The sequence below is a fragment of the Cebus imitator genome, unplaced genomic scaffold, assembly GCF_001604975.1.
Source record: "Cebus imitator isolate Cc_AM_T3 unplaced genomic scaffold, Cebus_imitator-1.0 Scaffold445, whole genome shotgun sequence".
Classification (NCBI taxonomy): domain Eukaryota; kingdom Metazoa; phylum Chordata; class Mammalia; order Primates; family Cebidae; genus Cebus; species Cebus imitator.
In genome coordinates, this window is record NW_016107760.1 from 1,549,068 (window position 1) to 1,566,186 (window position 17,119).

General features: G+C 37.4%; 1 protein-coding gene across 2 annotated transcripts in view; it reads right to left on the bottom strand.

Annotated features, from left to right (window-relative positions):
* WDR44 (WD repeat domain 44) overlaps window positions 1-17,119 on the bottom strand; it is a 95,106-nt gene that overhangs the window by 42,775 nt on the left and 35,212 nt on the right. For both annotated transcript variants that reach the window (XM_037732349.1, XM_037732350.1), the window contains 6 exons: window positions 12,365-12,439; window positions 6,478-7,114; window positions 5,554-5,684; window positions 4,390-4,485; window positions 2,641-2,777; window positions 1,337-1,420 (listed from right to left, as the gene is read on the bottom strand). In XM_037732349.1, the coding sequence (XP_037588277.1) occupies window positions 1,337-1,420; window positions 2,641-2,777; window positions 4,390-4,485; window positions 5,554-5,684; window positions 6,478-7,114; window positions 12,365-12,439 (1,160 nt within the window). The remainder of the gene's footprint in view (window positions 1-1,336; window positions 1,421-2,640; window positions 2,778-4,389; window positions 4,486-5,553; window positions 5,685-6,477; window positions 7,115-12,364; window positions 12,440-17,119) is intronic.

Here is a 17,119-nt window from a genome sequence, read left to right on the forward strand (position 1 = left end):
CTCAGGTGATCCACCCGCCTTGGCCTCCCAAAGTGCTGGGATTACAGGTGTGAGCCACCATGCCCGGCTACAGTTTACTGCTTCTATTTTGCAGTGAGCTCAGACCCTAGATGACCAGAGTTTTCAAAAAATGATGTAAGAAATAAGCAATAATGGCTTTGAATAAACCTGAGGAACTTTTCTCTTAGAAAAATAATGAGTTTTAGTGCATGGACTATGTGACATCTCTCCTGGATGTTTACCTGTCTCTGAATAATTGTAGTAATTCCTAATTCTCAGGTTCCCAATAACTGCAACTACTAGATAGCCAAGTTCCAAATATCTGAGGTACTATCATATGCCTACATTTTAGGTACATCTTTCCTAAAAATTCTCAATGCTTTCTTTGTACACACTAGGAAAAGATAAGACTCAAGTGGACAATTTACTTTGAACCTTAGACTTAATTATTATCAATTTAGTGACTTGTGTATAATCAAACAAAACGTATAGGCCCACCATTGATCTAGAAGTTTGTAGGAGAAACAGAAGGATGGCATAATCACAATCCTTTTGCAACATATGCTTTGTTTAATGTGTATTTGTCTGAAAACAGTTTAAGATAATATATGATAAAGGGAAAAAGTAAGTTATAGGCTACAGGTATTGTCAAAATTGAGAAAAGAAAGAAAATTGCTATGGACTGGAGTAGTCAGGAAGAATCTCATTATAATTGGGTTCAGAAAGACAAACAGGATTGTAGATATGAAGAGAAAGGGAAAAGACAACCTTAAGGACAATCATGTTCTTCTACTAACACTTCTGATACCTACCTACCAGTAGAAAAACAACACAGGAATTGTGCAACACTTATTGGTCATTTTCTGCATGTCAGATGCTTTATTATATTATTTTTTTTTTCTGAGGCGAAGACTTGCTCTGTGGCCCAGGCTGGAGTGCAGTGAAATCCACCTCCCAGGTTCAAGTGATTCTCCTGCTTCAGCCTCCCGAGTAGCTGGGATTATAGGCACCCATCACCATGCCCAGATAATTTTTGTATTTTTAGTAGAGATGGGGTTTCACCATGTTGGCCAGGCTGGTCTTGAACTCCTGATCTCAGGTGATCTGCCTGCCTTGGCCTTCCAAAGTGCTGAGATTACAGGTGTGAGCCACCGCGCCCGGCCCAGATGTTTTAAAACTAATTAATACAACTTCATAATCCATCGGCGAGGGGCAGGGAGGATTGGTGGTGGGTAGTCATAAAAACTATATGGAGTATGATTTAAAATAGTATGGTAGTTCTCATTTTTTTAAAATAAAAAGCTGAAATGAAGAAAAGGGATGTACTGTAACTCACGTTTTCTGTTTTAACCTTCCACCATCAGTATCTGTTGGCTGAGACTGTAACTTCTCTTCATCATCTGACTGTGCTGCGTCATTACTGTAAGAAGAGGAAGTTGTTTTAAAAGAAACCCTTTTTTTTACACTTTTTTTTTTTTTTTTTTTTTCCTGAGACGGGGTCTCACTCTATTGCCCAGGCTGGAGTGCAGTGGCGTGATCTTGGTTCACTGCAACCTCTGCCTCCTGGGTTCAAACAATTCTTCTGCTCAGTCTCCCAAGAAGCTGGGACTATAGGATCATGCTGCCATGCCGAGCTAATTTTTTGTATTTTAGTACAGACAGGGTTTCACTGTGTTGCCCAGGCTGGTCTCGAACTCCTGAGCTCAGGCAATCCGCCCGCCTTGGCCTCCCAGAGTGCTAGGATTACAGGCGTGCGCCACTGTGCCTGGCCTTTATAATTTTAATTTAAATGATGGACCTTGAGAACTGAAAGGCTTCAGAAATTGAAGAAAAGAATCTTTAAGCAAGGTACAATGTACAACATATAAATGAATGCGATTTAGAAACTTAATGAAAAACCTACAAACAAGGCTTCTGCTTGGCAAAATGTGCTGTAGAGGAATAATAAAGTAACTTGAGGGCATCTTCCTTGCTACTCATTAGGTACAACATACATTACATTTAATAAAATAGCTCCTGTTTTTGCAGAAATGATTCCTTAGGTCGACATACATCTCATAGTAAAGTCACTCATTTCATTTTAAAGCCATTTTCTGATCCTACAAAAACAGCACAAATATTTATACAATTTATGATCCTTAAAGCAAGGTTTCAGAAGACTAAGTGTTCATTCTACACAGCTTTTTAGCCTCAACGTTTTTTGTTGTTGTTGCTGTTATGATTTTTTTTTTAGTAGATATGAGGTCTCACTATGTTGTCCAGGCTCCTCTCTTAACTCCTGAACTCAAGTCATTCTCCTGCCTCAGCCTCCCAAAGTGCTGGGATTACACATGTGAACTACCACACCTGGCTGCCTCACTGTTTTTTATTGTTTCAAGTATAATATAAATCATTTAAAAAAAGAAACTAAGTGCTATGGGATTTAATATTTATACTATGTCCCCCAAGTAACTGTACAGTCATAATGGAGAGCCAAGTTAAAGAAGACATATATTATCTAACTCTATTTTAATTCCAGAATACAAAAAAAAAGGGTGAATGAAACCAAGTTAGGGATTGTCATAGTTCATTAACAGAGAAATCTTAATGACTCTGAAATACTATAAATGATAAATGACAAATAACAACATTAGGCCATACCTTACATATTCTTTTGTCCTTCTCATGATGTGTAGAGTGAGAGGATTAATGCCTGTTGGTAGTTTCTCTTCTGCAAGACTCAAAGGTATTTCTTCTCCAGTATCCAGGTTCTTAATCATTACACTAGCTAAAATTTCCTGAAGTTAAAAAAAAAAAATCACACCAAGATGACCTATAATTTATTATCTTTTTGAGTCTACAAAATCCCCCAAAATGTAAGCTAAAGGCTTTTTTAGATACATTGAATACTGCACAGAATAAATTCCAAGATTTTTATTGAGATATAATTCACATACCACAAAATGCACTCATTTAAAGCATATAAGTCAATGGTTTTTAGTATATTCACAGAGTTGTACAAACATCACCACTAAGTCAGAACATTTTCTGCACCCCAAAAGGAAACTCCCTACCCATTAGCAGTCACACCTCATTTCCCTTTACTCCTAGCCCCTGGCAAATACTAATCTACTTTCTGTCTCTATAGATTTGCCTATTTGGGACATTTCATATAAATTAAATCATACGGCCTTTTATTTACATATGGTTTCTTTAACTTAGCATGACGTTTCCAAGGTTTATCCATGCTGTAGCATGTACCAGTACTTTATTCCTTCATTCCTTTTAATTGCTGAAAAATATAACTTTGTATGAATATACCACATTTTATTTATCCATTAATTAGTGATGGACATTTGGGTTGTTTTCACTTTTTGGATGTTATGAATAATGATGCCATGAATATTTGTGTACATTTTCTGTGTGAACATATGTTTCCATTTCTCATTGGTATATACAAAAGAATGGAGTTGCTGGGTCATGGTAATACCATGTTTAACATTTTGAGGAACTACCAAACTGTTTTCCAAAGTGCAATATTTAAAAAAAATGTATTGCTTTAAAGAAACATAAACTTTTGCTGTAAAATTTAATTCTGAATAAGTTAGCTAATAGGTGCATACCAAATTTTAATTGTAAGAAACCATTAAAATAATTAAAAAAATTATGTTGGTATAGCATGTATTTATAATATCAAGTTCTTTTATTATTATTATTATTTAAACAAATTTTTTTTTTCTTGAGACAGAATCTCACTCTGTCACCCAGGCTGGAGTACAGTGGCACAATCTCAGCTCACTGCAATCTCTGCCTCCCAGGTTCAAGTGATTCTCCTGCCTTAGCCTCTGAGTAACCAGGATTACAGGTGCACGCCATCATGCCTGTATAATTTTTGTATTTTCAGTAGAGACAGGGTTTCGCCACGTTGGCCAGGCTGGTCTTGAACTCCTGACCTCAAGTGACCTGCCCGCCTCAGCCTCCCAAAGTGCTGGGATTACAGGAGTGAGCCACCGCACCTGGCCTCAATATCATGTTCTTTTAAAGCTCACTTTCTATAAAATACGAACCTTGCTTTTAATATATTTATTCCACTATATAACAAAAAGGGCAAGTTTAAGTCAGAGATGCAACATCCAACATATCAACAAAACAAAACCTTCAATCTTCATTTTTTCTTCTGTATTTTTTTTTTGCCAAACAGCAATAAACTTAAAAAAAATTTTAAATTGTAATAAACTACACATAACAAAAAGTTTAACATTTTAACAATTTTTAAGTGTATAGTTGTGGGTCATTAAATACATTCACATTGTTATGTAACCATTATTATCATCCAACTCCAAAACATTTTCATCTTCCCATTATGTCTTTTGTACTTTATGTTTTAAGAACAAAAAAATCTATTTCTACCTCATCAGTAAGCTCTCTCCCAGAGTTGGATCTAGGTCTCTGAGGGCCCATCACTTCACCTGCTATTGTCTGCCCATCAGGTGCTTTTCCATTTTCCTGGAAATATAATTTTATAAACAGAAATTAGACTGAATCAATTTCTATAAATTTTCAATTATTACCACACACAGTTCTAAAGAATTTCATAATTCAGATAATGGAATCTGCTGAAAATCTAAATGGAACACTACATTTCAGTCTTTCATTTTTCCCAGCATGCTGAAAAACATTAGGAACCAAAACTATTGCTGCCCATGAAATAATGTCTTAGTATTCTTGAAAACAAATAAATGTTCTATTTGAACCTGCCCAAAAAAGCATTTCTCTACTAAGAGTTCTATTAATCTGGACTGTGTGTAGCTATCTCAAATGTAGGGGTCAGAAAACTTCTCTCTATAAATAGCCAGACAGTAAATATTTTAGGCTTTTTTGTTCATATAGAGTCTTTATTGAATATTCTTCTTATTTTAAACGACTTTAAAAAACATAAAGAACATTCTTAGCTTGGGGACCCTACCAAAGCAGGCCACGACTGATCCTTGCTCTAAGGCTATAACAAGACTATAGTGTCATATGTTCTAGTCCGGTAACCCGGCCCACCATAGCTACCAAGTAAGTAGCTCTGAGATGCAGAATCTATCTGTGGTAAAATTAATGTTATCAAGTCTTCTGTGTAGCCCACTGCCTAGTATATAAAGTTTTTTCTGATTGGGAAAAGGAAATTATAAAAAAAAAAAGTCTTCAATTTTGAGCAATACAGGACAGGTAAATATAGACTATAGTTGGTGTTTATTAGTACCAACAATATTACAAATAGTAGCATCTGGAATTTTTGGAATACCTATTACCTGCTAGATACTTGGCATATTTTAGCTCATTTCAAACCCTAAAGGGAGGATTTTTCCTCCACGTTATAGATGGAGCATCTGAGATCCAGATGCTAAACAGCTTGCTAGGCTCACCCAGTTAGTTTGCGGCAGAGCTGATCGAGGGAAGTAAGGAGGCCAGATTTGGGGAACAAAGACATATTTGGTCTGCAGAACATAGAAGCCTCAACAATCAACAAACCAGTCAGTTGGAGAGAGCTGATAAAGCCTATATGGAATAGAACACTAATTCACCAACCTGGGCAGTAACTATTTTATCTCCACTGGTAGCACTTGCCAAATCAAGAGAAGGCTGAGAATCCTTGACCATACTCTCTGAAGCCATGTTTGCAGTTAGGAGAGAATCAGACGTAATATTCTCTTTGGGAACTGCAATGATAATGATAATGATAATAACAACAATTACAACCTTTTTTTTTTTATTCTTATAACAACCCTGTGAGGAAAGTGGCTTGATTACTCTCATTTCCTATTCAGGGAAACCATGGTTCAAACAAGTTATTTAACTTCCTCAAGACTAGACAGCTCATAAAAAAAAGATGCAGGACTTGAATTCAGACTTTAGGTCTCCACATCCCATGTTTTTGTTACCATGCCACTCTTTCTCAGATGGCAATAGATTTGAAAGTTTGAGTCTGCTCAAGTGTTCAATTACAGTAAAGTAACTTTCACCAATGTAAACGTTTTTATATTTTGTCTATTACTAAAGAAATACTTTTAATAACTTGGTTGCCAGTGTTTTTTTTAATAAACTGAAATAAAAGCAGAAAGGTAAATAGTTTCAACTCCAAAATTTCACCACAAAGAGTTATTTGTCTCTCTTTCTCTCTCTTTTTTTTTTTTTTTTTTGAGACAGGGTTTCACTCTGATCATAAAGGCTGGAGTACAATGGCATAATCTTGGCTCACTGCAGCCTCTGCCTCCCAGGCCCAAGCAATTCCCCTGTCTCAGTCTCCCAAGTAGCTGAGACTACAGGCACGTGCCACCATGATCGGCTAATTTTGTATTTTTTTTTTTGGTTCAGATGGGGTTTCGCCATGTTGCCCAGGCTGCTCTTAACTGAGCTCAAGCAATCTGCCTGCCCTGGCCTCCCAAATTGCTGGGATTACAGGTATGAGCCACTGTACCCAACCAACAGAGTTATTTCTCAATTAATACTTGCCATCTAGATCAGGCGTTTTCAGAGTCTCAAATTCCAGTTCGCTTTTCTTTTTTCTTGGTGGTGGAGCAGGTCGAGATGGAGGTGGAGGTCTAGGAGGTGGGAAATTAGTTGGAGGAGGTGGGCGTGCTGGAACAGGCTTCTTTGTACTAGCCACTATATCAGGTTCTGGAGTAAGGTGTCTTGGGGGTTTGGCAGGGGCCACTTCTTCCCCAGTGGCAAAATCTTTAGTAGATAAAGAGTCTGAGGACACAGGCTCTAGAATATCACTTCCTTTGACTTCCACTGCTTCCTTGTTCAATACTTCTGTTTCAGTTTCAGGCACATTAAGCTGCTCAGGTGAACTTACTTCAGTTAACTTCATGGTTTCATCTATTGGTTTCTCACAGGTTTCATCAGAAGGAAAACATTTTTTTAATTCTAATTCAGTCTCTTCAAATGTATTCTGACTCTCTGCTGTTTGGGATTCTTCCTGTAGTACTTGATCTATGGCTAACAGTCCAGGTATATTGCTCAGATCTGTTCTAGCCACAATAGGACTGGCAGTAGCCTGATCAGAGAGTTCTTTTCCTTTGGAATCCAAAGAGTCATCTTCAAGCTGTAGTACTTTCTGACTCTCCTCAATAATACTTTCAATAATCTGATGAAAGTGTTAAAAGCAGTTTTTAAAAATGAAGCTATTTATAAGAATATAATAACAGCTAATCATTTACATAGTGCTTAGTACACGCCAGGCAATGTTCTTAACACTTTACATATTTTAATCTTCACAACAACCTTATGAGATTCCACTCCTATTTTCACCATTTTACAAATGAGGGAACTAATCAAATGATTTGTCCAAGGTCGCAAAGCAAGTGAGTGATGAAGCAGGTATAAACCCAGGGAGTTTGATTCCAGAATCTATACTCTTAGCCCTCATAATAAGGAATTTGTGTTAATACTTAGGCACAAAAGGTCAAATGACCCTGTAAAATCAAGTTCAATCCTAAACTTACATTAAGACTCAATATCCTGATTCATTTACATATTTATGCAAAACTAGTTGTAATACCAGCCTACTGGTTTCAGCCTACTTAACAAAACCATGATAATCCAAATCCACCCAGGAGAAGAATTCAAGTTGTTTAGCTCTGAACTCAAGCTTATGACCCAAAAACCAGCAGATGCAGGGAGATTAACATTCTTAAACAGACTACACCTAAACTCCACTATTTGGAGTGATGGCAGGACCATGAAAAGAGTTCAAATACCCAGCTAACCTTGTCTTATCCCTCCTTTTCTTTCTTTCTTTCTTTCTTTCTTTTTTTTTTAAACAGAGTCTCACTCTGTTACCCAGCCTGGAGTGCTGTGGCATAATCTCGGCTCACTGCAACCTCCGCCTCCCCTCAAGCAATTAATTCTCCTGCCTCAGCCTCCCAAAAAGCTGGGATTACAGGCGTGTGCCCCATGCCTGGCTAATTTTTGTATTTTCAGTAGAGATGGGGTTTCACCATGTTGGCCAGGCTGGTCTTGAACTCCTGACCTCAGGTGATCCGCCCATCTCAGCCTCCAAACATGCTAGGATTACAGGCATGAGCTACTGTGCCCGGCCCCCTTTATTTCTTACACGTAGCTGAAAATATAAACAAGCTTTCTATTATCTTCTACTAACATTTAGAAAAAAATATATTTTCTCCCCAGTCTTGTCATTAAATCTCCCAGATCACTTATCCTGCCGCCATGTCCAACCATGAATAACTTCTGCTTTCTCAATTCCTTGGCTTCAGAAAGTTAATGGAATGTATCACAGAACCATCCTAATCTGGTTTACTACAATTTCATGCAAACTTGAACTGGATATTACTGTTGCTCAGTAATATTCATCCTTAATTCCTTACTATATTTGATATGTTAGTTTTTCACAATCTTCAAATTGGTAACCTTAGAAATTACCTTGTTTTCACCAGAACTAACCAGAGTCCAACTAATTTGTCAATCAGGTGGTTACTGAGCACTTAGAACCTCAAGGATAACAGTGATAGCAGAAGTCATATCACAATGGATTTGGGAATCAATAAGAGGTAAAGATATAGAGACATTAGCACGGTCTGCATTTTCAAAAAGCTTAGCTATAAATGCAAAAAGACTTCAATAAAGTGACCTAGCACTTTTATAACCTGAAGGGAAGAAACCACTGGAAAAGAAGATAACAGAGCAATGTTCTGGAAAAGAAAGGAAAGAAGGCCTACTGTGTATTAGACCTAGTATACAAATTCTCATTTAATTGTCATATAGACCTTTGTGAGGTAGCTGGATTACCTCCCTTCTAGAAATGCAGGACTCCGAGGTAAAGTAAGAACTTTGCCAATCCCACAATTAATAAGCTACAAAGCCAAGACTGAAATCCAGGTCTTTCTTAAAAATCCAGTGATCTTTGTATTATACCATACTACTTTGGACAGAAAACAAGAATACTATCTTCAGTGATGGATGACATGAAAAAGAGGTAAGAAATGAAAATAAATATGTAGGTAAAGGAAGTGAGAGATGATAGAAAGGAATGAGTTCAGGCTTATTAGCCTCTAATATTTATGTGGAGTAGGAAACAAGGTTATCTGCCAAAAGTAAGGTGGGGTGTGGGTGGGTACAGTGAGCATGAGGAGAGTATAAAGGCTTGAAATAATCACTATGCATAATGGAAATGTCTGTGCCATAAGAGGGGTCTAAAATGTGGTTGAAAATCCTGTCTTCCCCAATCCCTTATCTAAGAACAATCTCTCCCTCCTCTGAACTTCTGTTTTTCTTTTTACTGTTCAGTATAGTATGAACTATAAAACAAATACAGAGCAGTATATGGGCTAGCTCTATTTACTTTCTCTACACCAGATAATTAGTTCCTGGAGAGCAAGGTCCATGTTTTCTGCCTCTTGATATGCTCCATGATGCCTTCTTATGATGCCTACCCCTGTCATTTTTTTCTGGGTTTTAGGAGACAGTTAAAAGGGAAAGACTAAGGAACAGTGAGAACCAAGACATACAAAGAGATGATTATGCTAAAGCACTGTTTGCTTCCAAAAGCTCACTGCAGCCAGGCACAGTGGCTCACGCATGTAATCCCAGGACTCTGAGAGGCCAAGGTGGGCGGATCACCTGAGGTCAGGAGTTCAAAACCAGCCTGGCCAACATGGTGAAACCCTGTTTCTACTTAAAATACAAAAAAAAAAAAAAAAAAAAAAAAATTAGCCTGGCGTGGTGGTGTGTGCCTGTAATCCCAGCTACTTGGGAGGCTGAGGCAGAAGAATTGCTTGAAACTGGAAGGTGGAGGTGGCAGTGAGCTGAGATCACATCACTGCACTCCAGCCTGGGAACAGAATGAGACTCAAATCTCAAAACAAAAACAAAAACAAAACAAAAAAACAAAAACCTCACTGCTTTCCCAGTGATTACAAAATAAAAAGCACAGTTTAGTATGACACAAGGCATTCCTATAATCTGGCCCTAACTTTTCTCTCTAGCTCATCCTCAAATGTTCTGCACGTTCCCTACCTCCATGCCTTTAGAAAGGCCTTTCCTCTCCCATCTTGGCCTGTCCAAATCTTATGCATTCTTTAAGAAACAGCTCAGATGCTACCTCCTCCATGAAGTCATCCTCATTCCTACCCCCAAGCAAGAAGTCTCCTTTCCTTTGTGTTCTTACAATAGTTCGTAAGTTTATTTGAACATATTGCATTTAGTTTTGTGTTTATCCAATTTCCTCTACTAAAATGTAAGCTACTTGAAAGCAGAGTGTGCCGTCATCCAGGGTATATCCCCATAGTCTTTATCATTAGCGATTCATACTTAATTTAATTGAAAAGGCTAGAACGTAAAAAGCGATTATTTAGCATCTTAAACCTCACTCTGGTCCATAGTGTTTTCTCACTACTTTTTCAACTTTTAAACTCTCCTTAAAAACATCTTTTTGGCCGGGTATGGTAACTCACGCCTGTAATCCTAGCACTTTGGGAGGTGGGGTGGGCAGATCACGAGGTCAGGAGATCGAGACCATTCTGGCTAACATGGTCTCTACTAAAAATACAAAAATTAGCCAGGCGTGGTGACACGCACCTGTAGTCCCAGCTACTTGAGAGGCTGAGGCAGGAGAATCGCTTGAACCCGGGAAGTGGAGGTTGCGGTGATCCAAGATTGTGCCACCGCACTCCAGCCTGTGCGACAGGGCGAAACTCTGTCTCAAAAAACAAAAACAAAAACCTTTTTTTCTCCATTAACTAGAAATAGTTACCCATTTGTAATTTTTCCTAAGAAAAACATTCTTTAAAAAGATTAGAAAAGCTATAGTGGAAAAAATAGGAATATTTTAATTTTCAACAATAAAAATGGCTAGATACATTGTAATCCATTTACTTGATGGAAATCGATGCATCTGAGTATGGAAATCATATAGAAATATGAGGAAAATCTAAAAATGGTAAGAGTAAAAGATAGAATATAAAATTCTACCTACACTACAATTAGGCAGAAAAATGTACGCTAATGGGTGAGAACCAGAAGGAAATGCTGAAAAATCAAGACAACTGTGTGTTATAGTATAGAATTGTAGGCAATTTCTTATTTTTTTAAAAAAATGGTTTAATTCCTGTTAATGTACACTGGCATGCAATCCACCATTTGTTCCAAAAGGGAATATTTTTCTTTTAAAGGAAAAAGTATGATCGATATTAAAATATGTGTAGTCTGGCTGGTCACAGTGTTGTACACCTATAATCCCAGCGATTTGGGAGCCTGAGGTAGGTGGATTGCCTGAGCTCAGAATTTTGAGACCAGCCTGGGAGGCACGGCAAAACCTTGTCTCTACATAAAATACAAAAATTAGCCAGGTGTGGTGGCACACACCTGTAGTCCCAGCTACTTGGGAAGCTGAGGTGGGAGGATCACTTGAGCCCAGGAGGTAGAGGCTGCAGAGAGCCATGATCGTGCCACTGCACTCTAGCTTGGGAGAAAGTGAGATCCTGCCTCAAAAAAAAAAACACACAAAAAAACATAGTCCATTAAATTTCTAAATTCCATCAGGATACAACAATGATTTTCCATTAGGGGTTATTTTGTTCCATACCCCTCCCCAGACATTTGCTGATGTCTGGAGATATATTTGGTTGTCATAATTGGGGGTTGGGGATGCTACTGGCATCTAGTAAGTAGAAGCCAGGGATATTGCTAAAACATATTACAATGTACATAATAGGCCCTACTCTCTATTAGTCCAAAATGTCAAGTAACACTATTGGAGAAACTCTGGGGTGGAGAATGTGTCATTCTGTTAGCCTCTGGAGACCCACTGGCTACAACATTGCCTAGGACACAGAAAACACTTAAAACATTTATAAATGAATAAAAACACACCATCCTGTCTTTCTCCTTGAGTTTTATTCTGATACTGTGAACTGCCCATTTTCAAATTACTGATCTTGTGCTTGGTCTCTTCTAGTAAACCAACCTTTGAAGCTTCATAGCATCAATTTTTTAAAAGGTATCAAAGGTACTATCAGAATAAGGACTTCTTATAACTTCTGATTCCTAAAGACATCAGAAGGTTGCTGCGCTGAGCTTTTCAATACCCATAACTCCAGGTAGTAATCTCAGGAATGGTTAGGGCTTATTCTGATGAAAATACAATAGAAAATAAAATATTTTATAAAATACTGTTACAAGGATAAATTACCAGTTAGACTATGAAAAGGAGTTCTAGAAAGCCTGAAATGTCTTCAACCACAATTTGACAGATTCATGAAATATTTACTGAACATCAACCATGTACAGAGCACTATACTAAAAGAATATAAAAACTGTCTGAAATATACCATATAAATATGTGTGCTATAAACTGATATTGACATTATATCTTTCCAACCTTTTTAGACACATCTGGTTTCAATTCTTGTACAGGTGACTCATTTCCAACTTTGTATGCAGTATTCTCTGTTTCCTGTTTGAAAAAGAAAAGAAATAGAGACCAAATGACGACATCTTTTCTTTAAAAATACACTTTAAAGGGGGACAAATGAGAAAATGTTGCATTAATAAATCAAAGGCCCTTAAAGGGCTTAGATTTCTTCTTTTTTTGGGGGGAACGGAGTCTCACTCTGTCACCCAGTCTGGAGTGCAGTGGCACCATCTCGGCTCACTGCAACCTCTGCCTCTTGTCTCAGCCTCCTGAGTAGCTGGGATTACAGGCACGTGCTACCACACCTGGCTAATTTTTGTATTTTTAGTAGAGACAGGGTTTCGCCTTATTGGCCAGGCTGGTCTCAAACTCCTGACCTCAAGTGATCTACCCGCCTCAGCCTCCCAAAGTGCTGGGATTACAGGTGTAAGCCACCGTGCCCAGCCTAAAGGGCTTGGATTTCTGAATACTGATAGATGCCCAGAAATTTTATGCCAAATGGGACCATGTAATTTGCATAAGAAAGTTACCAATCAGCAATATTCTATTATTCTGCAATAGGATATTTACCTTTAAATGTGAAAACTTGCTCAACTTTTTAACATTAGAAAACTGTAATGGAAGATAACTTCCAAGTACCTTTGTAGCTAAAAAGGATTAAGGATTTAAGCATGGGGTTGAATCAAAATTATTGTTTTTCCCAAAGCATTGCTCCAAAAATATGCACAAATACAAAAGTATGCAACACAGAAAACCACATTTAGGGAATAGTTTTCTTAACATTCTACATACTTTAGATAAAAGAAATCAAGACTTAACCAGAAGTTAAATGAAGCCCCTAAAAGTATGAAAAAAGATGAAAAAAATTAAACCCACCAAAAATACATATATATCTACGTATACATTTATATACACATACGTACATATATATATATATTTGGGAGGTTAGAAATTGGTACTGCATTTCTGCTGGAAAAAAATAGGGTAAAATAAGGCAATCATATTTGCAAATCTCAATACAATACTCAATCTCAAGTTGTCTTTCTACTTATGGAAGTACAGCAATTTGAATGCTACTCTTGATAATAAGAAAAACATCATAATTCTCTGTGCACATCACAGAGCTTGTTAGAGGAAGGTCACTATAATCATTTTAGACAGATAAGGGACCCAAGGCAAAGTAATTATTTATACATTTATACAAGTATCAGGATGTGATCATGATAGGCTCATTAATAAAATTACTCCAGAGATTATTAAAATGTTAAAGATTTAACGTGCCAGTGAAATTTCTGTAGAACTTGCAATATCTTTGAGCATTGAATTCCTCTTCAGAATATGGGGAATACTACCAATTTTACACAGATTTTTCCAGAAAAAAATTGTTTTATGGACTTTTAAGTGTTAGATAAAATCCAAACTGTACCAAGGCCCATGAAGGCCTAAACAAGACATGGACTCTGCCTACATTTTTGATATCTTCTACATTCCTCATCTCCCTCACATATCACTCCCCCGCGATTACACTCTGGCCAATAGGATGGTTCCTTGCCATCAGGGTCCCAGCTCAAGTGCTATTTTATCAGAAAATACTTCCCTGACCATCTCAAAACAGACTTATCTAACCCCTTAACTTTCTATCATACTATCCTATTTTTCTTTTTTTTTTTTTTTTTAACTTTTAAATTCAGGGGTACATCTGCAGATTTGTTACCTAGGTAAACTTGTATCATAGGGTTTTGTTGGACAGATTATTTCATCACCCAGGTATTAAGCCTAGTACACATTAGTCATTTAACCTGATCTTCTCCCTCCTCCCACCCTTCACCTTCTTGTAGACCCAAACATGAACGTTGTTCCCCCCATGTCTTCATGTGTGCGCATCATTTAGCTCCCACTTATAAGTGAGAACGTGCAGTATTTGGCTTTCTATTCCTGCGTAGTTTGCCAAGGATAATGGCCTCCAGCTCCATCCATGTGCCTGCAAAGGACATGATCTCTTTCTTTTTTATAGCTGCACAGTATTCTATGGTATATATCCACATTTTCTTTATCCAGTCTATCATTGATGGGCATTCAGGTTGATTGCATGTCTTTGCTATTGTGAATAGTGCTGTAATGAACATTTGTGTGCATGTGTCTTTATAATAGAATGATTTTTATTCCTTTTGGAATATACCAAATAAAACAGGATTGAAGAGAGGATGTCAAAATATCCTTGTTTGCAGACAATATGATCTTATATCCAGATAACCCACAGTCTCAGCCCAAAAGCTTCTTAATTTGATAAATAACCTCAGCAAAGTCTCAGGATAAAAAATCAATGTGCAAAAATAATTAGCATTCCTATACACTAATAACAGTCAGGCCGAGAGCCAAATCAGGAACATATTTCCATTCGCAAGTGCCACAAAAAGAATAAAATACCCATGAATACAGCTAACTAGGGTGGTGAAAGGAGAATTACAAACTACTGCTCAAAGAAACCAGAGATGACACAACAAATGGAAAAACATTCCACGTTCATGGATAGGAAGAATCAATAGTGTTAAAATGGCCACACTGCCCAAGGCAATTTACAGATTTAGTGCCATTTTTATTAAACTACCATTGAGATTCTTCAAAGAACTAGAATTTATTTTAAAATTCATAAGGAACCAGAAAAGAGCCTGAATAGCCAAAGCAAATCCTAAGCAAAAAAGAACAAAGCTGGAGGCATCATGCTACCCAACCTCAAACTATGCTACAGGGCTACTGTAACCAAACAGCATGATACTGGTACAAAAACAGACACATAGACCAACAGAACAGAATAGAAAATATAGAAATAAGACCGCATACCTACAACCATCTGATCTTTGACAAACCTTATGAAAACAAACAATGGGGAAAGGCTTCCCTATTCAATAAACGTTGCTGGGATAACATTATCCTATTTTCCTTCATTGCACTTATCGTTTGAAATAACCTTATTTACTTGCTTATTTTTTTGTCTATTCCCTGTCCCACTAGAATGTAAGCTCCATGAAAGCATGAACCTTGTTTGTTCTAGCTACAGTTTGTTCAGTACCTACAACAGTGTCCGGCACTAAATAATCATTTGCTGAATGAATGTTGAATGATGCATGCTCTTTCTTCAGTTAATACATACATCTTAAATATATATAGGCTTTAATTGGATCCTGGTTTTATATGAAAGAAGGCCAGGCATGGGCTGAAACATGGAGTTAGAGACCAGCAGCCTGGGCAACATAGTGAGACCCTGCCTCTTAAAAAAAAAAGTCAAGGAAAGTAGTACACATCTGCAATCCCAGCTACTCGGGAGGTTGTGGCAGGAGGATTACTTAGGTCTAGGAGCTTGAGGCTGCAGTGAGCTATGATCATGCCACTGCATTTCAGCCTGGGCAAGAGAGCGAGACCCCGTCTCTAAAAAGAAAAAAAAGAAAAAAGAAATAAAAATCTAACCAATACCAATTGGTAAGATAACTTTGACAAGATGGAGGCAGAATACTTGAAAGCTGATCACCAGTAAGAATAGTTGATACTCTCAGCAGAACAGGGTCCATAGGAAACCATAAAATATAACAGTTGATGCATATTAGAGAAACACCTTCAGCTGTCCTACTAATTATTTTTATCCAATTATTTTCTAGTAACTGTTCATCAGTACGAAAATCAGAAGCATTGTTAACATAATTCTGTGGTTATTTTCCCTAAATTAAGCTACACAAAATTACACATGAATAATCTTTGGACCTCAATTTGATTGATTAATTAATTGACTGATTTTTAGAGGCAGGGTCTCAGTTGCCCAATTCCAGTTGCCCAGGCTGGAATGCAGTGATCCTCCCAACTTAGCATCCCAAAGTGTTGGGATTACAGGCATGAGTCACTGCACCTGGTCTATTTGTCACTGCACCCAGTCTAATTTGTTTCAATTATTTACTTATAAAAGATTCACATTCCCACACTGGCCAAAACTACCAAGCAGTGATTAGACTTCTATTTTATTTGGCTTTAACAAAACTGTCTTGGAGTCTGAATTTTTAAAAGACAGCAACTCCTTTAAGGTACTCTTATGTTAAGTAACAAGCTTAAAGGAGTGATATGGCACCTACCAGAGGGCCTGATCTCCAGAGAAGATTTCTTAATAAAATCAGACTTAGGATTATAGTCAACTATGATTCTCTCTCAGTGATGTGTAAGATCCAGGTCCTTCTAATACCTTGATCAGGCTTTTGGGACAAAGGAATGGAGGCCAAGAATGCACAGACAAGCAACGCCAACTTAGTTATACTTGAGACAGTCCATTACCTACTTCTAGTGATGTGCTGACCCAATATTAAAATGCAGTACTTACTAAATTCCAGCTTCCCCACTATCAGGCCATTTCTTTAACTCCTACCTATCACAGTATCAAAAGTTTGCTTCCTTAAAAGGTATGGTAGCTTATTTAATTTTTGGCAATTCATATCACAGTTACCACCATCTGTGTTAGATAGTAGAGAGCTGTCTGTAACCCCCTTGCAGTATTTGGTTATAAGATTTCAGCTTTTTAATTTTAATAAACACTCCCAACAAAGTATTTGTAGGAAAGTGATCTACACTCACAGAAATCTTCATTATTACCTACTAAAGAACATTAAGCTAAAAACATTAATCATAAAAAAAAATTCAGGTAACTTGTAATTTTTAGTAGTAAGGGAAGGGAAGCTACTAAAG